The sequence below is a fragment of the Cariama cristata genome, unplaced genomic scaffold, assembly GCF_000690535.1.
Source record: "Cariama cristata isolate BGI_N322 unplaced genomic scaffold, ASM69053v1 scaffold9069, whole genome shotgun sequence".
In the NCBI taxonomy this organism is placed as follows: Eukaryota; Metazoa; Chordata; class Aves; order Cariamiformes; family Cariamidae; genus Cariama; species Cariama cristata.
This window is the reverse complement of record NW_009635248.1, coordinates 97,927-123,447: the sequence shown is the minus strand read 5'-3', so window position 1 is coordinate 123,447 and position 25,521 is coordinate 97,927. Positions and strand designations below refer to the sequence as shown.

Here is a 25,521-nt window from a genome sequence, read left to right as displayed (position 1 = left end):
TTTTCAACATGGAGAATAAATCACTGAGCTCAAACCAGACTGTTCCTGCAGCTTTTCACTTTCTGGGACTTTTTTTTCCTCTGTGCAATAGGAAAACTCAGACTCGGTTTTATCTACTGCTGAGAAAACTATGGACTGAAGGCAACCTGTGTTTTCTCTTCCTTCTGTCTTTCCCCCCTGCTGTGTTTCCCCTCCTATGCAGCCCGCAGTCTCAGCCACACTTTGGCAAAATGACTGTCACATTCAACAAATGAATACTGTTTAAAATCAGAGGAAAGCTGCACACTCAGGTATAATCCCATCGAGAAGGTTTGTGAGGCTCTTGGAAGAATAGCCTCACCCCAGTGTGAGAGGTATTAAACGAAACACATTCATGCATCAGTCCCAGGCAGGTGGAAGGTCCCAACAACAGGCGCGAGTGCAAGCAAGGGGACTGTCACAGCTTAATGAGGCCGCAGTTTTACCGTTCATCAGATGAATGACGTATTTTCCAACTTCCTGAAACACAAGGTGCTTCTTTTTAAAAAATTTTTTTTTTTTCGGTGAGCATTAGGAAACTGTACTGTCTGTTTCAGTGGCAGAAAAATATTTTGCTACTTGGTGGGATACAAAGGTAACAGAAAAGACCCTGGGACACAATAAAGTGATTACACGCACTAAATTTAGAATCGGGTAACATTTCCCCTTCCTCCTCCTACTTTAAAGGCTGTACCTCGTACAGATGCAGAGCAGACAGACTTTGCTCTGCTGCTCAGTGGTAGGAGAGCGATGCTCGCTGCTGGATCCTGGAGGCCTTTCCATTCTCTACTTCCATGTGCCATTATTGCTTTTTAACATTGCATATCATGCATTTATTTGCATGACTGCTGCAGAGCTGAGTTTTGGAAGAGGTAAACTGTGTTTGTACAGGGGAGAGGGAAGTTTGGCGCACTGTCAGCCACTGAATCTTACTCTAATCTGTAATTTATCATAGGGAAGAGCTCCAGATAGGTGCCCCTCTTTTCTGTGTTTGGTTTAATTAAACTTGTGTAAGTTAATAATTCAGTCATTGTCACTATGAGCTTAATTATTAGGAGATTCAACGTGGCTGCACTGAATCTATCTAAATACAACCTCCTATGTTTTCTTCCTCTTCAAAAAGCCAAAGGAACACGAAACCATACTGCTAGAGTGTTTCTGCTCCAGTTAAACACGCAGGCCCTCCAGCAGTGTTAACATAGGATCCCTTTCCTTTCAACTTCATCTAAACATGAGCCATCCTTTGAAGCCCCTACTTTTGCCTTCACCACTATCCAACCTGTCTCCGGATATGCAATATGGTTCTCAGGATCTGATCTTCCACTATTACAAAACGCATCTTTCTAAAGAACTCGCATTTTTCTCCTGTGTCACACCTCCTGATCTACTCGCTTTCCTATGAATCTTAGGATTTTCTTTTCACCAGAGAGGCAGAAGCCCAGGGACTGTAAGAGTCACGCAGAGGACACAGTGCTCTGCTCTGATGACATGGAAAGTCTGAATCAGACTTAGTAAACGGAATTGGACTGAAATGGTACAACCAAGACACAAATACAGAGAGAGCAGATCAGAGGAACTTCTCTGTATAGAAGGAGCGAGGACCTCCTCTGCTGCCTGGCCATCTTTCAAAGACCATTTAAGGTAACTGCTTGTACAATTTTTCAAAGGACAGCCATCCAACGGCAGAGAAAGCAAGCCAAGTTTCAGTGGAAACCCAGGATTCCTCTATTAATTGTACCCAGCATTCAGGCTTTGTTGGTGGCCAACCCCCCCGCCCCGGACTGTAGACGGCGGAAGGCAAATGACAGATTTGGTGCTTCTGAAAGCTCTTGCTAACCTGCATGTTTTCCGTAGCGTCACCAAGCAATCCTCCAAAAGTGATTGCGTTGGTCACTGTGGCCAGGTAGATGAAAAGAATGGCTGAAAGGGCTTGGATATTTAAAGCATCATAGAAGTCGCTGGCGAAGAACGGTGCTTTCCTCTTTATGTCTTTGATTAAGCCACCACAGAATCTGAAAAGACAAGCAAGAGAAGACTCGTGCAACATGTTTTACAGCAAAAGTCACCAAGATAAGTAATCAGAAACATTCCCAGAAATGAAGTATTATCTGAAAGGAGTGAGATCATCACATTACATAATAATCTTATTGCAGCTGTGATGGTCCAGGAATATCACTGAGATAATGTTGTAAAGAAAGATAGTATCTTGAACATGTGATGCAGCAGCAAAGAGACAAATTTCAGGAACACAAGCCCTACTTCTGCTGACACACACCACTGAAGTTTGCAGTTCAGGAAGCCTGTCTGTTGGTTTTTTTCCCAACTATATTGGTTGATGTAATAAAATATATTAATTCTAGTCTAAATCCCTGCCTAAATTTCTCCACGTGGCAGACACAATAGTTGGGTGAGCCAAACAATCTGCTAAATGGAAAAATACTTCAAACTGTTAACTAGAAAAAGAACTAGAACTAAAAAAACTAGTGAGTGAAATCATCTTGGAGAACAAGATATGTCTCCACTTGCAGACATATTCTTTTTGTACAGTCACAGACAGGACAGTATTTAACTCTTATAAACTCCACGTGGCTCTGGCACTGCCAGCACGAAAAAATGTTTCTGTTTTGCCTCTTGCTTCCTTGTACACAGTTCACCACCAAGGCTAGGACTGTTCAGACGCTTCGTACGCCGAGAGGTATATGGCAGACAGGTACACATTGCTTCCTGACCCAGAATCAGGATGTATCGACTGCCTTGTACACATCAATGTGTAATTTCAGACTTTCAGACTTTTCTCCTACAATTTAGATATTCTACTAGAACTTAAAAAAAAAAAAGTAGAGTGGGAGGGAGGGCACAGTGTCACCACAGAAACCTGTGTATTGACCCTGAAATGCTGAGCACACTGTTTTATGGCCACCTGAACTGCATTCCCACTCTAGTGCGTTTTTATGTGGCATACAAGCAGAGTAATAAAGCAGAGGGTAAGGTCTTGGGCTGTGTTACCTTCTGCACTTCTGTCCCATAAAAGCTTTCATCTGTGCAATTCAACCACAACTGGAACATCTGGAAAAGGGAACGTCTCTGCTTATGGCTAAAGCACTTCCAGCACTCTGAATGGAAACTGTAGCTGTACCTGCCGTGTTTACATCCCTCACAGTTTGTCTAACTTCACAGACTTTCCATAGCCAGCACCTACCTGGGCCTTCTCTCATTTTCAAGTGCCTCATTTAAGACTGTTTGTAATTTGCTGAGGCTGGATGTTTAGAATCCGTCAGTCTCAAGCTGGGCCCTAAAAACCCTGGGACAGGTTTTGGGGTCACAGCTCAACCTATACAAACAGTATGTTGGAATGGAAAGCAGAAGGGGCGAAACAGTTCTGCAAGGGAAATGCTGCCACCTTGCTTGGACCACTTCGGGTGAATCCCGCCATGCAGTGCCTTACTGACCTGCCGGTTCGTTGCAGCTCTTCGCAGTCCCCGTGGCCTCCGCCGCCGTGTCCTCCATCATGAGGCGTGTCTCCGTTCATCTGTAGATTTTCTCCACCGGAGTACATATTTTTCCTAGGCAAGAAGGCAAGCCAAACTGAGGCTCACTGCATCCCCTGACAGCTCCACAAAACACAATCCACACACAGTTCCTCCATATAAGTGTTACGCAGCCTTTCCTGAAGCCGTGTTGTACAAAGGAGAAAGAAGGCTGACCTGCTGGCCACCAGAATGGAATGCAGCATGTTAGAAACACCAAACAGAATCCCAAAGAGTCTGGATAACCACTATGTATGTTATTATATGCCTACAACATCACCTTAAAGGGTACAGAACTGCAAGAACATCCTCCCTCCAGCTATTAAGAAAGACCTGAAAATATCTACAGTACTTTCTAAATACAGACAGATGCAGGTCACTCTGCAGTTGCTCAATAAACCCAGTGTACCCAAAGCACCAGCTCTTCCCATCACCTTTTCAGAACTGATGGACACTGCCCTTCATCACAGAGTGAAACCTGCCTCTCTCCTGCTACTACCTTTTGTCTGAAGAAGGAAGAGATTTGGGGGGCTCTATCCTAATGGCTGGATCCCATTCCCCAGGGGGGAGCACAATGACTTCGTCCAGAAACTCATCGATGCCAGCGATCAGGTCCTGCCGGTCCTTGGCTTTATAGGCAATGTCGTGGAATACCTGCAAGGAAAAGAGAGACTCCACGTAGAAAAGGTTTGCATTTTCTGTAGCCCAGACTCCAGAGGCAGCTACTGAGTTTTATTCTACAAAAAACAACTTGTTAATCCTTGGAAACCTCTCAAAAAGTATCAGGACACTTGGCACAAGGGTGTGTGAACCTCAGGAAAGCCCTTTTCTTTGGTTGGTCGTTTAATGATAGAGATTCTTTTCTTGCAGGCATATTTCTAATTTTTAGCAAAATACACATTTCTAACCTTTTAAAAGATGTTACTGACACAATTATCCAGTTTCCTATAAATAAGGACTTTCAATTATACTTTGAGAAGACACTTTTGCAAAGCCACAAGAAAGTATCGATCCTCTTTTACTACCAACTTCAGTCTATCAAAAAGTACAGTTTTCAACCCTGTGACATAGAAACGATGACTATTTACTCAAAAATAATAACAAGAAGCACAAACTAGTTTTACTGAAAGGCCTAGTATTACTGAGGAAGAGTGAATGAGAGAAGAGGAAAAAGAGCACTAAAGCTGAATTTTAGAGAAATCTTTTGGACTTCTTGGAGTGAAAGTGGATCAGGGCATGTGACAGACTTAATAAGAACAGTCAGTGGTAGAAAGGAGGACCTCGGGGCTATGGAAATTAGACCATTGCTCCAAGCAGTGGAATGACAGAAAACAGAAGAGCAGAGAGCGGGAGAGTGGTAATTAAGGGAACCGTACGAGAGCACAACAACGTAAGGAGAAAGCAAGAAACAAACATAATGTAAATCAGCCCCAGACGCGCAGAGCCCAAGGGACGCTGGAAGAAAGAAGCCGCAAATGAATATCGAAAGCCCAGTCATCTCACTGAGGTGTATGATTAGTGAGTAGTTGCTAACTACTCATGGGTAATATATAAGCAGTGCCTGAGTGAAGCAGTGCTCTGGGATACAGTGCAACACACAACAGTATGGCCTGGGTGTAACCACTTCTGCAGTAATTACCGGGAGCACAGCTGCGGGTTACTGCGATCGTGGAATATGACACAAGGTGCACACTGTGACAAGATTAATTAAAAGATTAATTCACAGATATTTGAAAGCAGGAAAATACACACAATAGACAAAAACTTCCTGTAGTCATGCTTTTATAAAAACATGAAGCCAGATGAAATAATTACATGTAAACAGACAGAATGAGGAGGTGACATTTGGATATTTCAGCTTTTATGGGTATGTCTCTTCCCATCGACCACGCTGGAGGAAAGGACATCATTATTAGCTAATGAAGTGAAACCTGGGAGAACTCATTTTGCACAGATGTCAAGACACCTACCTCATCCGACATCAGAGTGGCGATGGCTCGGCCGATCTCATGATAGGACTTCGCTTTGCCCTTCGGTCCCAGTAGAATGAAGAGAAATCTGACAAAACAAACAGATTGTTCCCATGTAGGACAGCAAAATGGATCGCTTACTACCTATACAGTATCTAGAATGAAATTCAGCTTTAAAAAGTTGTGGTCTGTGTTAGAGATCCAGAGGCTGCCAGTGGCCTCCAGCTAACTTGGGAGTAGAGGTTACACCCTGCAGCCCACCAGGCTTACTTGGACAAGCAAATGAGATTTTCTCCCCAAAAGCGTTAAAAGTAGCCTTGAGACCAAAATGGCCAAATGCTATCAGAGCCCTACGCAGAAATCGCTACCATCCAGCAACCTAGACTTCAGGATGAGGTGAAGGAAGGACTTTCTTCCAATGCCCAGTACCTGGAAGTGAACTGTGCATGAGGGATGCAGCTCCGGAGCAGAGCGGTTGAGAATCCATGCCCTGTGCACCACAGAAAGCCCACCCACCTCCGTGGGGATGTATTTGAGCATATGTTACCAGCCCTTGGCAGCTGTTCAATCCTTGTACAAGATACCGGTGTTAAATGTTTCCCTAGTGCTATTCCAGTGCCATTTACGTGACAACGGCAGGTACGTAACTGCTGCTAACCAGTCAGGAGGGGCCAGAAGAAGATGCAAGGACCGCTCACCCCGCACAGCTCCATGGGCAGTGCTGCACCCTCTGCGTGCCAGACGGACCAAGCGGGCCAGCACAGCAGTGAGCACAGAGGGAAGATGCTATCAACTATCCGCACTGCTCACTGTAAACTACATCGCTCCCCTGAGCTATCAGATAGCACTCTGCGTGCTTATTAATGCTCTGCTGGGGCTGAGATCTCTGTTATGGTTCAGCACCCAGAGTAGCTACTCACATGTGAAGGGAAAGCATTAATCTAAAATAGGGCTTTCACTATAAATAATTAAGCCCAACTTGTATGCCCTGAATTTCTGCTCCCAGTACACAATACATACCAGGGACGTGTCAGCCCATCTGATGGCTTCATAGTCACAGCTTAATTCTTAAGCAGGCAACTTAAAGTGTAAACCTATTCCTATGGCAGGCACCATCAGCGAGGGTGACTACATCTACAAGGTATCAGGAGTTAATTTCTTATGTCAGCTCTTTGGGCAGCACCTATATCCAAGTCACTGCTAATGAGCTTGAAAAAAACACCATGATACAAAAGCTTTGCAGATAGGAAATTACTGCTCTTTATCTTTCCTGCCCTTGCTTTTGTCAGTGCTAACATGCTATGAATCAGGACTTGCTTACGTGACAACATGTTCTAATGAGATTCCTTAATGGAAAAAGCTATACATGGAAAATGGATGCTTCTGCCAGTAAAATTGTCTAGCAGTTGTGTCAGAGTAACGGGAATGCTGGTGAAAGATGGCTGGGTTTTCCCATCTCTTAATTGACACTCATTAGAAAATGTTTTAAGCACATGGCTGGATCTTCAAAGGTACCTAGATCCTCCTGGCCTGGAACAAAAAATTAAAAAAAAAAAAGATACCACCATTCCAATAATACTTAATTCAGGAAAGACCTAAGCCTTATCTCAGACACTCCCAGTTCCTAAACAAAGTTTTATATGCAAGGCCAAGCTACCAGTGCTGAAATGGTAAAAGCCATTACCTCCTCTAGAGATACTCTCACTTTAAAGTTGATTTCATGCTGTAGACAGGTGCCAAGCTGGCAGCTACTTACTCACAAAGCATCTATGGCCTTGGCTGTAGAAACACAAGCTTCCTATAAATCTCCTGTTCGGATTTGTCCCAGAAAATAAGATTTGGTTCATGGCTATGGCATGAAAATACATCTGTCTTCATGCTCACCTCATCGCCTTGCCAACTGGCTTGTTAAGAAAGCCCTGTTACTTCTGTTGGCCACCTCGCACGATGGCCAACATTCGGTGGCCTGTGGGATTACAATGGACACCGTCATGCTGGTCAGACAGTGTCGTTTCAAGTGTCCAGCCTGAGCTGGACTCTAACTAGTGACCTTGAGATAAAAGTCTCTCGCACATCAACCCATCCTCGCAATTAGCAATGAAAGAAGTCATGTGGCAGGAGACCAACTTCTTCATTTCACCTAATTTAGCAAAGACTGGGAATTACCGGTGCAATTTTCAGCAAACTCCATATCAGCATGTGTTTCAAACAGAAACACTAATAGCCGCTCAAAAAAAACTTTAAAGCTTCCTGAATTAAGCCTTTTTCCAATTACAGCTGTACCTTTCGATCAGTAACAGAAAATAAAAACACTATAACCTTTGGTAAGTTGTCTCATCTAAAACCTTTTGCATTACTTCCAGTGTGAATTTGGGTTAGCTTCAACTTCCAGTCATAAATTTCAATTGTCTCTCAGTTAGATTGAAGAACCTCGGTAATTAAATTTCTTTAAATATCCTTCCCTATTGATCCAGTCACCCGTAGCCATCCGTCACCATTTGAGGCTTTTCTCCTCTCTTTAGTCACTTTGACAGCTCTTCTGTGAACCTTCTCTGATCTATCAGGTCTTCCTCAGGGAAATCATCCAAGAGTCGGCAATTTTCTCAGTGCAAATACATAGATAAAATAAGCTACGGCTACTGAGGAACTTTACGTGAGCCTGCTTTCCTGAGAAAATCAAGTCAGGAGCATTGAGTCAGGGGACACGAATTAGGTATGGACAAGCATGGGAAGTCTTAGGAAACACCCATAGGATGAAGGGGAGAGCTGGGATTATTGCTGTGGTGGAAGGAAAGGACATGGCACATACTTCTAGGAAACCAGGTTTCAGCGGTTTCAGCACTGCTGGAATGATCTGCTATAGCCAGGGATGGCCCCAGCCCTTCACCTACAGCATCACCCAGAGAAAAGGGGCACTCGGAGCACAGCTCTCCCGCCTGCGCTCCCTGTCCCTAAAGGCAGAAGCTGAGCTGGGGCCAAGTCAAAGCACAGATGACCGATTGCTCTGGGCCAGGGAGACACCCTCCTCGTTATCTGTCAACCTTTACTATCTTAACTCTTAACGTTTTCTCAAAAGCTGCCGATAAAATGTGAAACACAACGGGGTTGAGAAGTGTGACACCTCACCAGAAGTACTTCTCCCCTTACAAGCATTGTATTAAGCACTATTTTAGCTTCCTAAATAAAAATATCATGAGGTACTAAGTCAAATGTATTACATTATAGCCAAACAAATACTTTCTATTTAAAAAATCTAGTCCTATTTTAAAAAAGGCATCATGTTAGTAGGACAGGATCCATAAATACATATTAATTGGCATTACTAACAGTAACACTTCCTAAGCGAGTTTTTCACGAGGCTTTCAAGTGTTTTACTTAAGGTTCACAGGGGGGTGACTAAGCCACACACGCCTAGGTCACGTCCTCTGCTCTCCTCCTGCCTCCTGGAACTTTCCCTGTGTTTAACGAGTTACTATAAAACAACATTAAAGACAAGCCGTTCCTCAGCCAACTCTTTTAAAACTCTAGGACGCAAATTATCCAAATATATTAGTTTTTAAAAAAGATTTGTAACTTCAGAAGTTGCTGCTCAGCATTTTCCTGATTTTTCCAGGGGAACAAGACATTTTCATAACCATCTTCTGAAATAATTACATCAGCTGGCTCTCTTCCAATGCGTAACAGAAGTACCTGAATGCTCTTGCATTTACTAAAATGTTCTTGAAAATAAGCAGTCTGTGACACTTTCTAAATTCTTTGTCCTGCCTGATTCAGCTCAGCATTGCCTTCCGCATGTAAACAAGACTTTTTAAAGGGCCAAATGTTATAAACACAAAAACATCAATGCATTTTAGTGGTTTGGACTAGATTATGTTTGCACACATTTAATATCATTTAGTTACGAACACTTCCACCTAAGAAAGGCCTCACTTCCAGTTGTGACACACTCCTCCTCTTCATCTGCCAAGATGAAAGCCAGCACAGAATTTCACTCTGCTGCACACAACACATGCCGAGTTATCAAATGTCCATTTCTGGTACTTATCATTGCTAAGGATGCTTCAACATAGGGAACGTGAGGTTTCACCTCGTATCACTTTGCTCAAAGTCCCTCTGAAGTAGTATCACAAGCCGCTGTTTCTCGGGAACGCTCTGGGCAACAGCTTACGGACAGCGCTGACAGCCCGCACACCCAGGGTACCCGGTCTTGAACTTTGTACGACAGCACAGTCAAAGCACTCAAAATCCTTCCCTTCCAAGCTGATCATGAGCCAAGAACTCAGTAATTTATTAGTCTGTTCTGCCTAAAGCACTATTCCTCCTGTCGTTTTTGCACACTTCACCCTTCTTAAGCAGATGATGACCACTGACTATGTATGATTCACTTTTTAATCCTAAGGACTATACCACCAAACCCAACAAGAATAAATTCATTCTCACACAGAAGTAAGTACAACTTGAAATGGACAAACGTGCCCTGGCCAATGCATTGTAAACCCAGCCAATGCACCTAGAAGATCCGAACACAGCACCTCAGCAATACTGTGTACAAGCCCAGTAACCGGGGGCTACGGACCGAGCAGCCTGCTATGATGAACACAACCCTCCTGCACCTCGGCGGGAGGCAGTGACTCCAGAGACCGCAGGGCAGAAGTTCAATCTAGTTTGCCCAAGGAGGCAACAAGGCTTTACATGCTGTGCTTCTGAGAAATTGGGCTAGAAATCTCCATGCAATCACATGAAGAGCACGCTTAGGAGGTGGGGAGTGAATAAAACATAGACAGGCTCCAAAGTCAGAGTCGCACTAACATTTTGCCATCCATTCGGGATAACCTGCAAGAAATCCGTAATGTCCGTGACTAGCAAGTTCCCATATAGGGTAAGGGTCGTGGTGAAAACTGTCCCAGGGCCAAGGCTCACCATGGTCTCTTTGCAAGCTGGCCATCAGTGTAGGAGACACGGTCATCTCATGTCCCATTCCCACTCCCGAAATAATAATAATAAAAAAATTTAAAAAAAGAGGAAGAGTGACTGAAACAAGATTCAAGTTCAGCCTGCTCATCTATGCCTCTCTCTCAAACCTGGAGCAAGCACGAGCAGCAACTCCATAAGGGTTAAAGGCACCTACTTAAAGTAAACTCAGTAAGGTCCTGAAGAAAACGTTTTTATTTTTGAGAGGGGTGGGTGGAAGCAGTCCTTCTGTCGTTGGACACCACGTGAGATGCCGGCAAGGCACCCAGCATTCCCAACAGAGATATACATTGATGGACTCGAGGGCTGAAAGAACAACCTCTTGATGTACTTTTCCAGCAGAATCTGTGGCTTGGACTGCTGATGGAAGGAGCACAACTTGAGACTGCGGCAATGAAAGGAGATGGTAAAGTGTTTGGTCTGTCTTCTATTTCACACAGGTGATCCTTCAAGTTTTGGGCAATGTACCAACATTGCAGGCTTCTCACACGGTGTCCAACACAAGAACAGAGACAGATAAAGGCAGTTCCTCACTGCCAGAGCTCTGATTTCCCAGAGCAAGCCCTTCTGCTAAAGGACACAGCCCCCCAAACCATTTCAATGTTGCAATTAATGAACAAGACACACATCTTGTCCTCATCTACAAAGAAGAAAAGATGCCTTTGCAGTTATAAAGTTTAAGTTAGGAGGCAAGGGAGGAGAATCTGACTCCTGGTTCTGCCACATGCTTCCTAAGTGACCTTTGGGCAAGTTACTTCATTTCATTTGAGACTTGTAGACGCAGGCAATTTCCCAGCACTACATATTAGACTGTGCAAGTCTGTGCAGCTTATCTCCAAAAAAAATCTTTCCCTTGCTCATTCTTCATCTCTTCTCCCCATCAACATTACATTCATGCAGCAGACTTGATTGCTCATTTCTTTTATGACAATAAAAAACTACATTTATTGCATTGTCCAGAGGAGAAGCAGCCATACCCAAGCTATGGTGCAAGCACAGTAGCTAAGTGCTTGCCAAAATGAGGAGTTCATAGCACTGTGGAATTAAATTCAACATGAGAAAACCAAAGTCCTTAAAGGTTTTTTCAATCTGATCAGTAAAAAGAAAACTCAATGCAGTGAGAGGCTGGGATCTCTCTATACCAATTTCAGATCCCACTTTTTTATTACTAGGGCTGTATAAAAACATCCTGCTGAGAAATTCTTCCTGGCGAGTTCATCAGATCTTGCTGGTTTCTTTTAAGTAAAAATTTACTTTTAAGTAAAGGAAATACTTAAAATACTTAGCAAAGAAGCGTGAAGGAAAAAATATATAGAAAATTTATGTACCCAAGGAAGAGTCATTTCTACACAGGATATTTCTACAAAGAGTCCAAAATTCTGTAACTTACAAGAAAAATCCAAGCCAAGGCATGTGTGGAGGAAGAAATAAAAATCAGCAGAAATAAGTAACCCATTTAACTGAAGTCTACATGTTGAATATCGTCTACCTTAAGCACACAATTATCCCTTCTCTTTCTACAGTACTAGGTCAACACGAACAAACCAAAACAGGGCAGAGACTGTGTCTACACCCCGAGCCTCTCACCTCTGCAGGGCTCGCTGTCATGTTTGCCTCCACATCACAAGCGTGTGGCAATGACCCACACGCCCAGCTAAGGGATGCAGCTGGGACACCGATTCCCAGCTAGTCCAATGAAAGCTATCGCTGCCCTCTCCCTGCAAACCCTGCCCGGTTAGCGCTTTGACAAGCAAGACATCAAGGTGGCTTCATGCATTTCTGCAAGCTGGGTGACAGACACCATGTTAGGGCTGGGAATGTCTTCTCCCTTCTCCCCTTCTTCCAGCTCCTCAGGAGGCCTTTCCCCATCCCTCTGCCACTTGATCCAACAAGCCCTGCGACCAGCACCTCTTCAGGGCAAGGCACTTGGCTGGCTCTGGGGACGTATTCGCTATGTCTGTAGTTGCTAAAGAGCGTGAGATTTTTACCTAACACAGCACACCAGCAACACGAACCGGACTGCTGTGCAAAGGCACCTCCGGCAGTGCATGCCACTGCGGGAATAGATGGCTGTGAGAAGGTCACCTCCCCTCTGTGTTACAGACCAGCGTGCCCACAGCCTTGTGCTGAAACCCAGGTGTTTAACCCCCTCCCTGCCCCACAGAAAACCAACCTGCTGCTTCCTAAAGAGAGAGACAGACGCAGGTCATGCTGGGTTACTCGATAGACTTGGGTCACCATACTCCTGCAGCAACCCACAGCGCTGAAACGTTAGCTCAGGTTTATTTAGAGACCCCAGGTGGTTTTGCACCACCCAGCTTTGATGGCGTGGCCTTCACAATTTTACCAGGAACCTGACAATTTAACAAAATAAAAGGAGAAGCCCCAAGGGAGAGAAGTGGCGGGGAGGGGCACGTTAAAGGTTCCAGCTCCGGCATCTTGTGGAGCCTGTGGGCTGTTAAATGCACGTCCACAACAGGAACGCCTGCCGCACGAGATGGCCGAGACTCAGTGCCGACCGAGGAGACGCTTCATCATAGCTCGTCTGGGCCCTGATGGGATTTCCTCGATTGAATTTCACAGGATGCAGCCAGTGCAAATGGCTCTTCATTACTCACGGAAGCCATCTAATGAGCCTCTCTGCTCTGATTAGGGCTACCATTTGGGGTTTGGAGGACAGCAAATGGATAATGCTATTTCCTGGGAAAAATGTTGGCATGGAAGGACATATTGTCTTGATTAATGCTGTTGAGTAATGACGTCATTCAGCAATCCTAGATCTACCTTCCTGGCTCCCACTACCAAAACAAACAATACCTAATTTTACATCTGCTAAAAAGCATTCAGAGATGGGTTTAAAAAAAGTGTAAGTAGGATTAGACTTCGAAGCTGAAATACTGAAACATACAGAGCTCAGTAATGCTGAGGAACGAAGAATAACCTTTTATGAAATTAAGTCACTTTTACCTCCCCATACTCCCACCAGAATTCCCACTGTGTGCAAACCAGTTGCCGTGGTTATTGTAAGGAGCCCCTTAATGAAACTCCATGAAATACAAACACAGTTGCACGACCAGAAGACAATTCAACAAATAACAAAACTAGATCATCTTTTTCCTTTGTTTTGTACATGGAAATAAGGTACAGATTATAACACCTGTGTAACCTTCATTCCATACAATGGCTGTGATTCATGCCAGTATCAGTAATGCACTAGCCATGTGCTTTTGCCATGGTACTATGTCTCTTCTCACACAATATTACTTGATATAGCCTCAAACCCTCTAGGCGTTATTCAGATCACAGCTTTCACTCTGCATTGGAAGCCCTTGAAATCGTTCACATAAAATATGTATTTGCACATTAGTGATGTGAAAGGCGCAATTTGAACTCCATAATTACAAGCAAAACGCAAAGGAAACCCTTTGTAAGCTGCCACCAAAAGCACACCAGAGCTCAGGTGCCCAGCAGTGCCCAGGAACGTGGCACTGCAGAGACGGGTGCGGAGCTGAAAGGGGACATTGCAAATCGGCCTCCCTTGTCCTTCTCACCGGAGCTCTGCTGTGCTCCATTCCTAGGGCCCTTCCTTACCTTTTAATACCAATCATTTTTACAGTTCTTACCTCGGTGGGGTGTTTGTGTACGTACAAAGTAAAGATATTCTACTATATAATGCTCACATACCACAGATGTTCTGGGCATCTATACTGATAGTTTTTCTCTACTACATCACATGATAAACACTGTGCAATTGTATAACAAAGGGTAATATTGCTAAGAATTCCAACAGGACTTGAGCTTTGCTATTCTGGTAGATACACACACTCACTGCACAGTTATTCACATTCAAGCAGTGAATTCAAATATTTAAGAGCGTAAGATATATTCCTATTTGTGAGAGACAGATTAATTTGCAACATGAGTCACAATAAATAAAATATTCATATGACATTTTTCTCTGAACCATTATGCATTACAAAGCAACAGACAGTGTGACCACCCTGACAGAACTGTATGCCCCAGTTTACCTGACTTTTTTTTTGCCCCAGCAGAGCCAGAACTGCATCCTTCATCTAATGTGAGGTCAAGAGGAAAAATATGTACTGCAGAAACGTGCAGAGGGAATCTGAGCTATGTACAGGGTGTGTTGGGAGGGAATCATAAATGGCAGGAAAAAAACCTCAGTTGTTAAAATTTCACGTTGATAGTGCCCGTTACTGCTAAGTTGTTAAGTTAGTGTGTTTGTGTAATGTTCGTGTGTTTTACAGCTCCTATCTTATAACCAAATTCAGGACCTGAAAATTATTAAGCAGCTACAGTGAGTATTGTGACTTCAAACCAATAATCCTGACTGTTACGCATGTCATGTGACGAAAAACAATAGAGAATGTTTTCTTCTGGCCTGGTGGTTTTAATTTAAAAGGCGGAAATGCAGTTTTTGATTCTTGTCCCCTGCCTGGGGGCTGAATTCTCTTACCGGGTAGGTACGGGGACTTCAGTCAGAGCACCCAACATGACCGCCTGCTGCAGCCGGACGAAGGCAATGAAAGGACTCTCCAAGAAGTCTACCTCCCCAACCAGCACATTGGAGGCCTCAGCATCACGGGGCAATTTCTTCATGAATTTATTCTTCAGCTGCATCAGTGATAGAGGAAGGAAAAGAAAATTAAGCCTTGTTAGGTATGCAAACAGGAATGTGCAATAAAATTTACCTGGTTTTCACCCACATTTCCACCTTGGTCAGAATATATCTTTGGTCAAATATATATCATCCCCACAGAGTCTACCGAGAGAGAAATGCTAAGAAGATCGGCCCCAGAAAGACAATGTTGACATTGGTCCTTGAAGCCAAGACGACACTGAGAAGATTACGCCTCTTGGAGCTGCTGTTTCTGTTTACAGACCTGAGAAGGTATTATTTTGGGGAGAAAAAGGTCTGTGGCACTGAGGAAGATGAGTGGATCCGGGCAGGGTTTCCAGAAGAAGCACTGCACCACCTTGCTGCCTGGCCATCCGCATGACAGGGAAGGGCAGGCACTTCTTAGCGGTGACAGTGCAACGCTGCGTCCTGCAGCCGCTGCTACAGAAAAACCGGCCCGAGGAAAAGTAACCCTGAAGGATGGACGCCAGGAGCTGGGCACCTGCATTTCACTGCCTACATGTCTTTTCAAGTTCCAAGGGAAAGACTAAGTTTAGCACAGACTTTTAAGAGCATGTTTCCTAGCCTGTGGCTTCTCCCTTCATTTAAAATTTGCTTGAGGTTGTCCAAAGCCGTTGTTCCCATTGCCTGTGCAGGCCAGTACAGGAGTCGTCGCTGGGCAAAAGCAGCAGGTGTGCTGGTTTTGAAACTACGCTACCGGCCTCAATAACCGTGTAGGTGTGAGACTGGCTCGTTACTGCTACCCACCATCACTGCCCGAGCCCTCGCCCTTCCCACAGGTTGCTGCCCTCAGAGCACACAGAAGGGCATGGCCGAAGCGGGACAGAGGAACATGTGCCATCATTAGAGACCTTCTGTCCAGGAGAAAGCCCCTTCTCAGGCCTCCTAAAGAACGACGCTGGACGGCCACTACATCCCTCACCTCCCAAAGATCTGAAGGAAGAGAAGGCCTTGGGAAGAAGTGACGTGAGAAGGGGCATCCATGAAGAAGAGAGAAATCAGAGAGGGTTTCCGAGGAAAATAAAAGCACCAGGCCTGGATGGAGAAGCCAAAGTGGGAGTCGGGGAAGATGAGGAAGAGGGTGGTTGTGAGCGGCACACCCAGCCTCTGCGTGGGTCCTGAGCCAGGAAGCACTGGGCAGCAGAGGGAACCCCCTCCAGATGCTCACGCGGGGGGCTCCGTGTTAACTGTCCCCCTCCGGACGAGTCTCCTGGCACTCTGCTAGCCCAGGTATAAATACCAAGCAAGGGGGGGTGTGTACATACAGATATCTCTATATATCTCAAAGCCAACTATTTCTACGAAGTACAATCATATCTACCCTTAATGACTTTCTGTAATTCGTATCACAGCAACACAACTATGCAGGTGGGAGTTGAGGGTGAGGGCACTTTTTAAAAGAAGATCAATAAGCAGGCAGATAGCTGTAATTGCATGTCTTCACCCTTTACTCTGATTGCACACAGAAACTCCCTCCTCCATCCCGGCCACATAACCGAACTACATGTAAAACCCCACCACCGAAAGGCAGCTAACCAGGTTGCTACTCACCGTGTAGCTAGAAGACCTCTTACGTTTCCACCGTCAATTAAACATCCATTGCTTTATAATCAAGTTACCACAGTTGATGTTTTACCCTGTCAGAGCAACTCCTAACTTGATCCCAACTCTGTCCTCCATCCCGCAAGACCTCTCTGTCCAAGAGAAATTTTAAGAACCTCGCACAGAAGTTTAAGTCAATGAACTGCTAACATCTGGAATACGTACATATTTACCACTGCCTGATCTGTGGAAAAATCAGCGCGGCCCAGTGGCAAAGAAATCTACTTCAGCAGAGCTACTTAAAACCCAGAGCAGCTCCCAACACAGTCTGGCTCCACAAGCTCTCAGAAGCCCCAAAGCACACACTGACTGATGGTTTTAATATATTTATGAACTTGAATACCTTAAACACACAAGAAAAAAATAAGGTGTATGGTAACTGCCCAACAGCACCTCTGTACCTCTAAATTGATGCTGCCCATTGTTCACCACTTGATAAAGTATGCCTTGGAAGAACAAGCAAATAACAAAATGCTCAGACACACAAGTTTTAGGGACACACTCAGCGGAACCTGTCAAGGAAATCTGGTGCTCCTTAATGAAGAGCTTCTCTGTAACAAGACTTTGCTGAGCCAGGGATTGTATGTGAGGTGACAAAGCACCTAAGTGTCCTCCCAAAACGCGTACAGCACCCACTGCTGTGGACCTGTGCCCAAGGCTGCTGTCAGGAGGAGAAGAAAGGTGAGATGCCTGGTGGTGGAGGAGGATGCTGCTCCTCAGCCCTCCTTTTCTAGGCTTGGGTTTTCCCCCCAAGCACCTCTAAGAGACACGAAGTCACCCCCTCTGCCAGGCCACCAAAGCAAGATTCATCAAAACAACCTTCGCCACACTCATGGGAAGCTTTTCTCTCATGACCAGTCCCTCCTCTGAATTTCCTGAAAGAGTCATGTTCGAAAGCAAAGAAAGAGTAAACACTTAGAAACTTGCTGATACTTTGAAACAGGGGTTTGGGTTTTGTTTTTTCCCCCCTTAACTTTTGGGCTAAGATACCATTTTGGAGCAATGTGGTGTCACAGCAGCGGCAAGGCCCCGTGTGCCACTGAGCTGCATGTGGTGCAAGGATGAAAGCATAAAGATGTCCAGCTCTTCTGCTGAGGAGGCAGAAAGACCACCTGGGAAAAGGAACCAAACCAGCTGGCCGGCTGGCCCCGAGCAGCTGTTCTTCCCCCACGGCTCAGGTCACCCCTCCTAAAGGATGGTCAAGGACTGTATTGAATATAAGATCAAACTCATTGTCGGAAAAGGACAGATTCTTCTGAAGCACAGCCAGGTGAAGGGAGATGACAGTCTATGAAGAACTCACACATTTCAGCAAATATTTTGTAGCAAAAGAAATTCAACTAATACACCAAAACTTTTTTCTGATCACTCCAGTAATCTGACTTTTTTACTCAGCCAGGTTATGTCAACATGTCCTTCCCATGATGCCCTTCTAGTCTTACTCTTTCTTTGTACTTTTATGATCTTTGACCGCTCCTTTCTCCTCAGTACCATGAGCCTGAGTTGTTATCTGAGCTTTTGGGGGGACTTTTTCCAGTGTTCTTCCACTCTCTTCCTACATCTTTGCCTTTTTCTTCATTAATGGTGACAACAGCCATGCCAGAAACATGACAAAGGGAGGTGGTGAAGCCACTGTGAGCATACACCGCTGCAAATGCACTGCTCTTCTTCAAGCTTTCTCATACTTTAGATCCAGATTTTAGTCTCTTTGAAAACCAACACAACTTGATCTTTTTATTTTAAAAAAAAAGCTTGTATCTCAAAGCAAAACAATGTAGTTATTTACTATATTGTGTCATATTAAAAATTAAGTATTTAATAGAATTTCCTATCAATTTTTGCTGCCTGATGAATAAGAAAAGCACACAGGAACATACATATTTTTCATTGTATTTGGAGTTTAACTCTTCATTCATGTCAAGCCCACTGTCAACTGTGGCCCTAAACATGGTGTACACATGGCCTCTCCTGCCTCCTCCAACACCATTACCCCTGACCACTCCACATCGCGTCACTGCCAAGTGGAAATTAGCGCTGTCCGTTGGATCTAGAGACAGAGCGAGCTATCCCAGTTCCTGTGTCGCGATAAGCATGGAGCCATTTTCCGACGTGACAAGGGAGACCGCACAGAGCAAGGCATTCCGCTCCCTACACCTGGGGTCTCTCCGAGGGCTGCCTGCTCGCTGCACAGGCGACGGAAAAGCCCCAAGTCTGGGAGCAGCACCGGAGGAGCTGACACAAGGTGAATCCACCGGCAGGGAAAGCAGCATTGGGATGTCAGTCATGATATAAGCAGTGCTTCTAGAAATGCAGCAAAGCATCTGTTGTGTTACTGAACAGCGGGGCTCAAAGCTGCAGGAAAGCGAGTTTAGAAGACGACCTATAAAGCTGTGTTTATTCATTTCCAGCAATCCTTCCCGGGGCACCCAAATGGCATCCGAGCTCCAATTCTGTGCTCATCACCATTAAACCAGAGCGCCAGAAGAAAACTACTGACCAGCATCATTCTCATCAGCAAAGTGCCAGGATTACTCTCATTTATACATCTTCTCCCAAGGTGTAGCTATAGCTTCAGGCTAAAAATAGCTCCTTACAGCCTGAAGGTTATTCTTCTCATCTCGGCACCTAGGTACTGTGTACCACAGCAGACGTGAACAAGCTCGCAGCGCTCTGCAACATGCATCCTCTAGCTAATAAAATATTAACTGAGTCCAACTATGGAGAAAAGTCATCAATTGCTTCTGATTTGATAACGGGAAAACACTGCAGCAGCAGCAGCCGACTTTTAAAAATCAGCCTTTCCTGGCTCTTTTCTGGTATCTTCCTGGCACCTGAAATCTCTTCAGCCTGGCCCAGGATTGCTTTCAGCCAGGTTATTAACGGAGCTGGAGCAGGCCTGCTGCAGGGCAGGGTGATCTCAGTAGCCCTGCGCTTGCCCCCAGCCTTCCCCGCAGCACCGGCAAAGCCCCGGCAGCCGTGGCCACCACTGCCCCCCCTTCTCCACATCCCTCTGCCTGCCTTAGCACTCAGGCTGCATCCTCGCAGCCAGGGAGGGGTTTCCGAGTGTCCTCAGATCCGAGACGGCTTTGTTTCTAACTTCAGCAGTGGCAGAATTAATGTGAAGTTGAAGGCTTTTGAACAATCCTGCCCTTAGTTGGTTCCCACCCCGGCTCCCCTCAGCCTGGGTGATCTCTGGAGACGCTCCGGGTTTGTCTGGCTGAGGGTGAATGGTGAGGGAGGATGTACTGCCAGAAACACCAACGGGGGTAACGCTACGCTGGGCTACGAATCCGTAATGAGCTTTGCCAGGCGACTCAAGGAAGCAGAAACATGGAAAAAGTCTCACAAACAGGCATGAATTATTGTTTCAGGAAGAAAACTGCTGGAACAATCCTAATCCTGCACACTTCAGTCAGGAGCACCATCAGAGAAAATATTAAATAACCATCAAGGAGCTCTGTGGAGGAAGCCTGGAAAAGCGCTTCCAGTTCTTCCATGAAGAGTGTGTTGGAGGGAAGCGGAGACAAAAAAAAACAGCGAGAAGCTGGCAAATCCGCAATAAACGTTCAGCTTTGCTGGAGAGGTTGGTCACGCGCTTACACGTGCTGCTGAACGAGCACGGTATTGGCCCAAACCCGGGTGCCTTTCTGAACCAGAACCCACCAGCAGGATCTCAAGTCCTGCGGCTGACCAGTTCCCGAGGCCCAGGGGCCCCTTTAGCCTCCCCTCTGCCCAGCAAATCAAAACAGCATGACTAATTTTGAACAGCTATCATTATAGTGGGTTTTTTGCTCCAAATGAGTTTTGTGGCACCACTCGCCTCTTTCTTAAATCATTTATCAGACAGGTGATGGGAAGGGTGCAGTCAGCACTCACAGTCCATTTTGAACCGTTCCCCGAAGAAGCTTCAGAAAGATTCGAGTCCTCAGCAGCACCTGAGAGCAGGGAGGGAGGAGGGAGGGAGGCCGTGCAGCTGGAAGCACTATATTCACTTTCCCTGCACTCTGCTAAATTGAGCACCGTTCCAGCCCGACCACTCGTGTTATGTTAAAGGCCACAGATCTCCAACGCTGTAGCTGCAAAAAGGCACGGCAACCTGAAAATCACCATTTCCCTAAATGTACTTCGACGCTCTGTTATCATCAGCATCACTTAAGATTTATCAGAAATGAGAGCAATCCTCGAGTACACGTGGCTTTTATTGCACCTGTCCGTTCGCTCTTGGGCACGTCCCTGCGCTGTAGACCTGCCTGCCTCGCTCTCTCCCAGTCGCTGCATCCCCCACCGAGGCGGGGGCCGCTCAGCCTCCAGGCACCTCCCAGCCCCTGCAGTTCCCAGCCTGGAACGCAGGTGTAAAGGCAAGGCAAGAGGCCAGCTTGCTGGCCTGGGAAGCGGGAAGAAGCAACCGCAGTTGCCAGGGCCAAGAGAGCGCCCAGGTTAGTTATGTGCCTCTAGACCTCCTGGCAAGATATTAAAAAACAATTTAAGGGACCAAGTCAGACTGATTTTCCTAAATCACTCGGCATCAAATGTTTTGCAAAGGATGGAAAGCTGCTTTCTTTCTTTTGGGAGCACCTAGCACAACCAAGAGCAAGAGAAGATGAAAAGGAGCGCTCGGCAGAACAAACGCACGGCTCCTGCCTGGGACCCCTGGCATGCTCGGCAAAGTAGTCTGCAGGCTTGTCCAAGGCAGGAGAACACCCAAGGCAAGTGGAAACTCCATTAAATGAGTCATGAGCTGAAGCATCAGAAACACAAAGCTAACCAAAAACCCATGATACAGCACTAATATCCTAACTAGAGAAGCCCTTTAGCTAGTCACGTTACTGCAATGATGCTCCAGTCTTTGCAGAACAGCCTGCAAGGAACATGTAGGCACTGATCTTCGGAAGAATCTGTTTGCCCTTATGTGTCACAGTTGTATGTGATCACCCCAGCCTAAGGAAGAGTTACCAAACAGAAACCTCCAGCCGTGTGAGCTGGAGTTCAAGTAAAAACACACACCTGTTCAGGAATAGCCTCTTTGGAAATCGAGGTTACAAGCCTATGGAAGCTTGAAATCCATTGCTCTTTGGGGACGGAGCTCTGCAGCGTGCCATATGGCATCCACAGCTACCTCTGCCGTTGCACAGGACACCTCAACGCACTGCGCACTGCGATCAGTCCCTCTTGACTTTGGCTACTCACCCCATCAGCACTGCCTGAGTTTAAATGCCAGCTGCACGGGGAGAGCAGTCCCCGTTCACTGAGAGGGGACACAGCTAGTCCACTCACCTGCCATCTTGTTCCTATTTTACACAACGTAAAGCTTTTGCAGCTACAACCTGTTTGAAAAATCAGGTCTAAGTGAAAGGAGGGCTGGGACAGAAGAAAACCTGTTGATGAAGCATGAGGCCACGACCCATTTGAGCTTTTCTGCTGTGGGCAGAGCAGGTGCCTTTATGAGATACCACCACTGTCCTCACCTGATAGCGCCTGCTGAGTTTGCACCAGGGAAGCCCCCACATGCTTACAGCAAAAGGAAAAATAAAAGAAAAATGTTATTCAGGTCTAATGCCATTACATAGATACAGTAGATAACTAATAAGCCCTGTCTCATCCTTGCAATAACAACATGAACACAACAAAAGCAGAATGAAAGGGCCATCCACTGACTTCACCAAAGGAAGCTATAAACAGATACTGACTTCACAACCCGCCTTCCTCCGGCCATGCAGGATCTGAAGTGCAAGCTTCAATTCCCCTTCCCATTAGCAGCATTTAGTTGCTATCATCAGTGGAACTGAGCAACCAAAGCAAGCGTCACCGGCATGAGAAATTGAGAATGTCTACCTGGCAAATATCAAAAATACAGTTTCCAGCTCTTTGCTTAAAAGCCCAGGAAGGCGGCTTTTGGCAGTCTGGCTCCAGGAAAGCAGAGCTACCAGGGCTATCGATCCAGTGGGGAAGAAGTTCCACCCGTCCTCTTCTTTATGCCCTTTATCATTTCACAAATCTCCCTCCTCTTCCCAAAGCCACACTTTCCCAAGCTGAAGACCCCTGGATTATATTTAGTGTCTCCAACAGAGAGCTCTTTCCAACCTGCTTTTTTCACTCTACCACATACCATTTCTAAGCTCACTGCATTCAACAACCTCCAGCACTGCACTATTAAAAATAGCCAGTGCTTGATGTGGGGACGACAAGGAGGGGAGGAACCAACGTGAAGGTTAGAGGATGATCTGGCTGCAGGCTCCAGCTCCTGTTTAGCTTACAGAGCAGCAAAACTCAAATACATTAAATGCAGCTCTTCCCCCCTCCAAGTACCGCAAAACCTGAGCATTCAAATTAAACACTGATCGTACAGATTACCATCACAAGCCTAACTGCACACGCGATGCTTCGCGCAACCAAAGAAAGGCCTAATGGTCCCTGGTCACAGGGAAAAGGGATCCAGTTCCCCAAATTCTTGTTACATCAAAGCCAAGCGGAACACAGGGGATCTTCCAGCCTGGCAGGTGGCACTGGGCTGCCCGAGAGCACGAACAAAGCCTCGGGGGAAGAAACCCCTCCGCAGGTACAGGGGAAGAAGAGGTGAGGGCTGCATAATTTAACAGAGGCCATTTAAAAATTCACTCTACCTTCTGTTTACTCTGCACAGGGGTATGTGTGCTCACCTCACCACAACATCATATTTCATCACGGGCTTCCCACGCTTGAGCACAGACACACAGAGCTTTTGTACTTAAGCAAGGTTAATTCCCCCAGGAATTTGAATCTGCCTCCGTCTCTCTGCTTTTCTGTATCTGTTCACACATACATTTAAGATTACCTTCCCATAAATTATCCCAGGAACGCTTACCTCAAGGGATACCTTCAACGCCCTGTGCTTTGTCTATGCACAGAACTCCATTACCCAGGAATGCTTTAGAGGTGTGCTGCTGATACACTGCGGGGAGAAACGATGCAAGCAAAATTGCTCTCTGCATCGAGAAAAAAGGCCAAAGTATATGAAGTTCCAGTTAACTAAACTTCCTAGAAACTTCTCCTTTCCTTCAGAAAGGTGGCAGTGATCTGTACTGGAAGACAGTCATTTTCATTTGAGCTCCATGGAGTGAAAGTAGGTCATCCAGGCTGACAGACCTAAAAATTAGGAATGTCTGCTTGGGACTGCGGAGATGAGGAGACGTGCAAACAGGAAAAGCAGTGAATCACCCCCACCATTAATCACTGGACTTCATTCCCAACAGCGGGATCCCATCCGCGCCCTCTCTGTCCATCAGTCCCCCAGGAAAGGCTGGAGGGTTTCTCTCAACAAGGCCAATTTCTTTTTTAACTTTAGGGCTGCCTTTGGCACGGATTCCCTGTTGATATGGAAACACCAGTTTGAATAAACAGTGCACACACCACAACAAATAAGAAGGGGTTTGTGCCTCTCTCTGACTGACCATATTCATTCAGAGTTGCTTTTTGTCCCATATACAAGCCCTCTGAAAGTGGAGATAACACCAGGTCAGTAAACTCCCCTTATATCAACATATATTCATTTTCTATACGCTATTGCATCAGCTCAGTAATAACAGGTCCCTGATAAAACAGATTTTCTTTAAAAATGTCCCCTTTATTTTCCATTTTGAGCATTAAAGAAGCCCTAGTGATTCAGCCATTCAGAGCTGCCAAGGACATTTTAACAGAGCACGACCAAAGGATTTCTCCAGGGAGGAAGGACAGAAGTGGGAACAGCAGTGGGAACTTCCCCAGCTTCCTGTGGTCCACCTGCACTACAGCAACAAAGGGGCTGATAAAGGCTGTACTTGACTCTTCTCAATTACTTCCGTTCACAGACAAAGCTGAAAAAATAATTTAAAATATTTTCAAATTATTAAGACTACATGAATCAAGAGCTAACTTACAATCCTGGCTCTAACACCATAAATGACAACCTGTCCCCTCGGCATTTCAGAAAGGATTAAAACCTTGTCCTCCCTGAAAAGGTTGCCCAAACGGAGAAGGGACGTGGCTGCAGGCACAGTGCGGTTTGAGATGTCTTGCATGGGACAGGCAGAGTGAAACGCCAAGGTACGTCGCCAAAGGAGAGCTCAGCCCAAACACGGCTTAAGCAACGCCAAGTATAAGCAAGGCCACTAGTATTTCCACAGATTAATCACGTGGGGATGCTTTTATAACCATTCTCCTGAAGCACGTGTGACTCAGATACTGCAACAACAGGCCAGTCTGTGGCAGCGTGGTTTGAAACCGGCTAGAAAGCTGAAAACCGCACAAAAAATCCTATCTTGATGTGCACTGAAAATAAGAGAGAATGGAAAAGTAACACTAGCCAAACGCCAAGGCAGCACTGGGCATGCAGCCGTTGTTATCTGTACCAGCAGAGGAACGGATGGTGAAGAGCTGGGCGATGAGGAGCACAAAGCCAACCTTCCAGATGTAGGCATGGTACACACATAGAAGTTTCGCTGGTGTAGCCACATCAGTCGGCTGTGTGGAACCCGCCCCCACCCCCCATCTCTTGGCATACACAGCTCATACCAGCAACAGGATCGCTTCTCATCATCGCTTCTCATCAGTACAGGTCACCCAGTTAGGTGGTTCCAGCTGGTACAGGCTGTGGGTCTGCCACGTGGACTTGCCAGCACAGCGTAATTGCACTGGCAATCCCTTTGACCTGCAGACCAGTCTTTAATAAACAGAAAATCAGACGGGAGCGTGGGATGCCATCAGCAACAAAGAGGGAAGTCTGGGATGGCCCCGTGCAGACCTTCACCTGATCCCCAGC

At 45.8% G+C, this 25,521-nt stretch overlaps 1 protein-coding gene across 2 annotated transcripts in view; it reads right to left on the bottom strand.

The window, feature by feature from the left end:
* Nucleotides 1-25,521, bottom strand: part of SLC4A4 (solute carrier family 4 (sodium bicarbonate cotransporter), member 4) — a 157,126-nt gene that overhangs the window by 37,577 nt on the left and 94,028 nt on the right. For both annotated transcript variants that reach the window (XM_009707459.1, XM_009707458.1), the window contains exons 7-11: nucleotides 14,964-15,121; nucleotides 5,516-5,603; nucleotides 4,045-4,199; nucleotides 3,468-3,581; nucleotides 1,856-2,030 (exon numbers count right to left, since the gene is read on the bottom strand). In XM_009707459.1, the coding sequence (XP_009705761.1) occupies nucleotides 1,856-2,030; nucleotides 3,468-3,581; nucleotides 4,045-4,199; nucleotides 5,516-5,603; nucleotides 14,964-15,121 (690 nt within the window). The remainder of the gene's footprint in view (nucleotides 1-1,855; nucleotides 2,031-3,467; nucleotides 3,582-4,044; nucleotides 4,200-5,515; nucleotides 5,604-14,963; nucleotides 15,122-25,521) is intronic.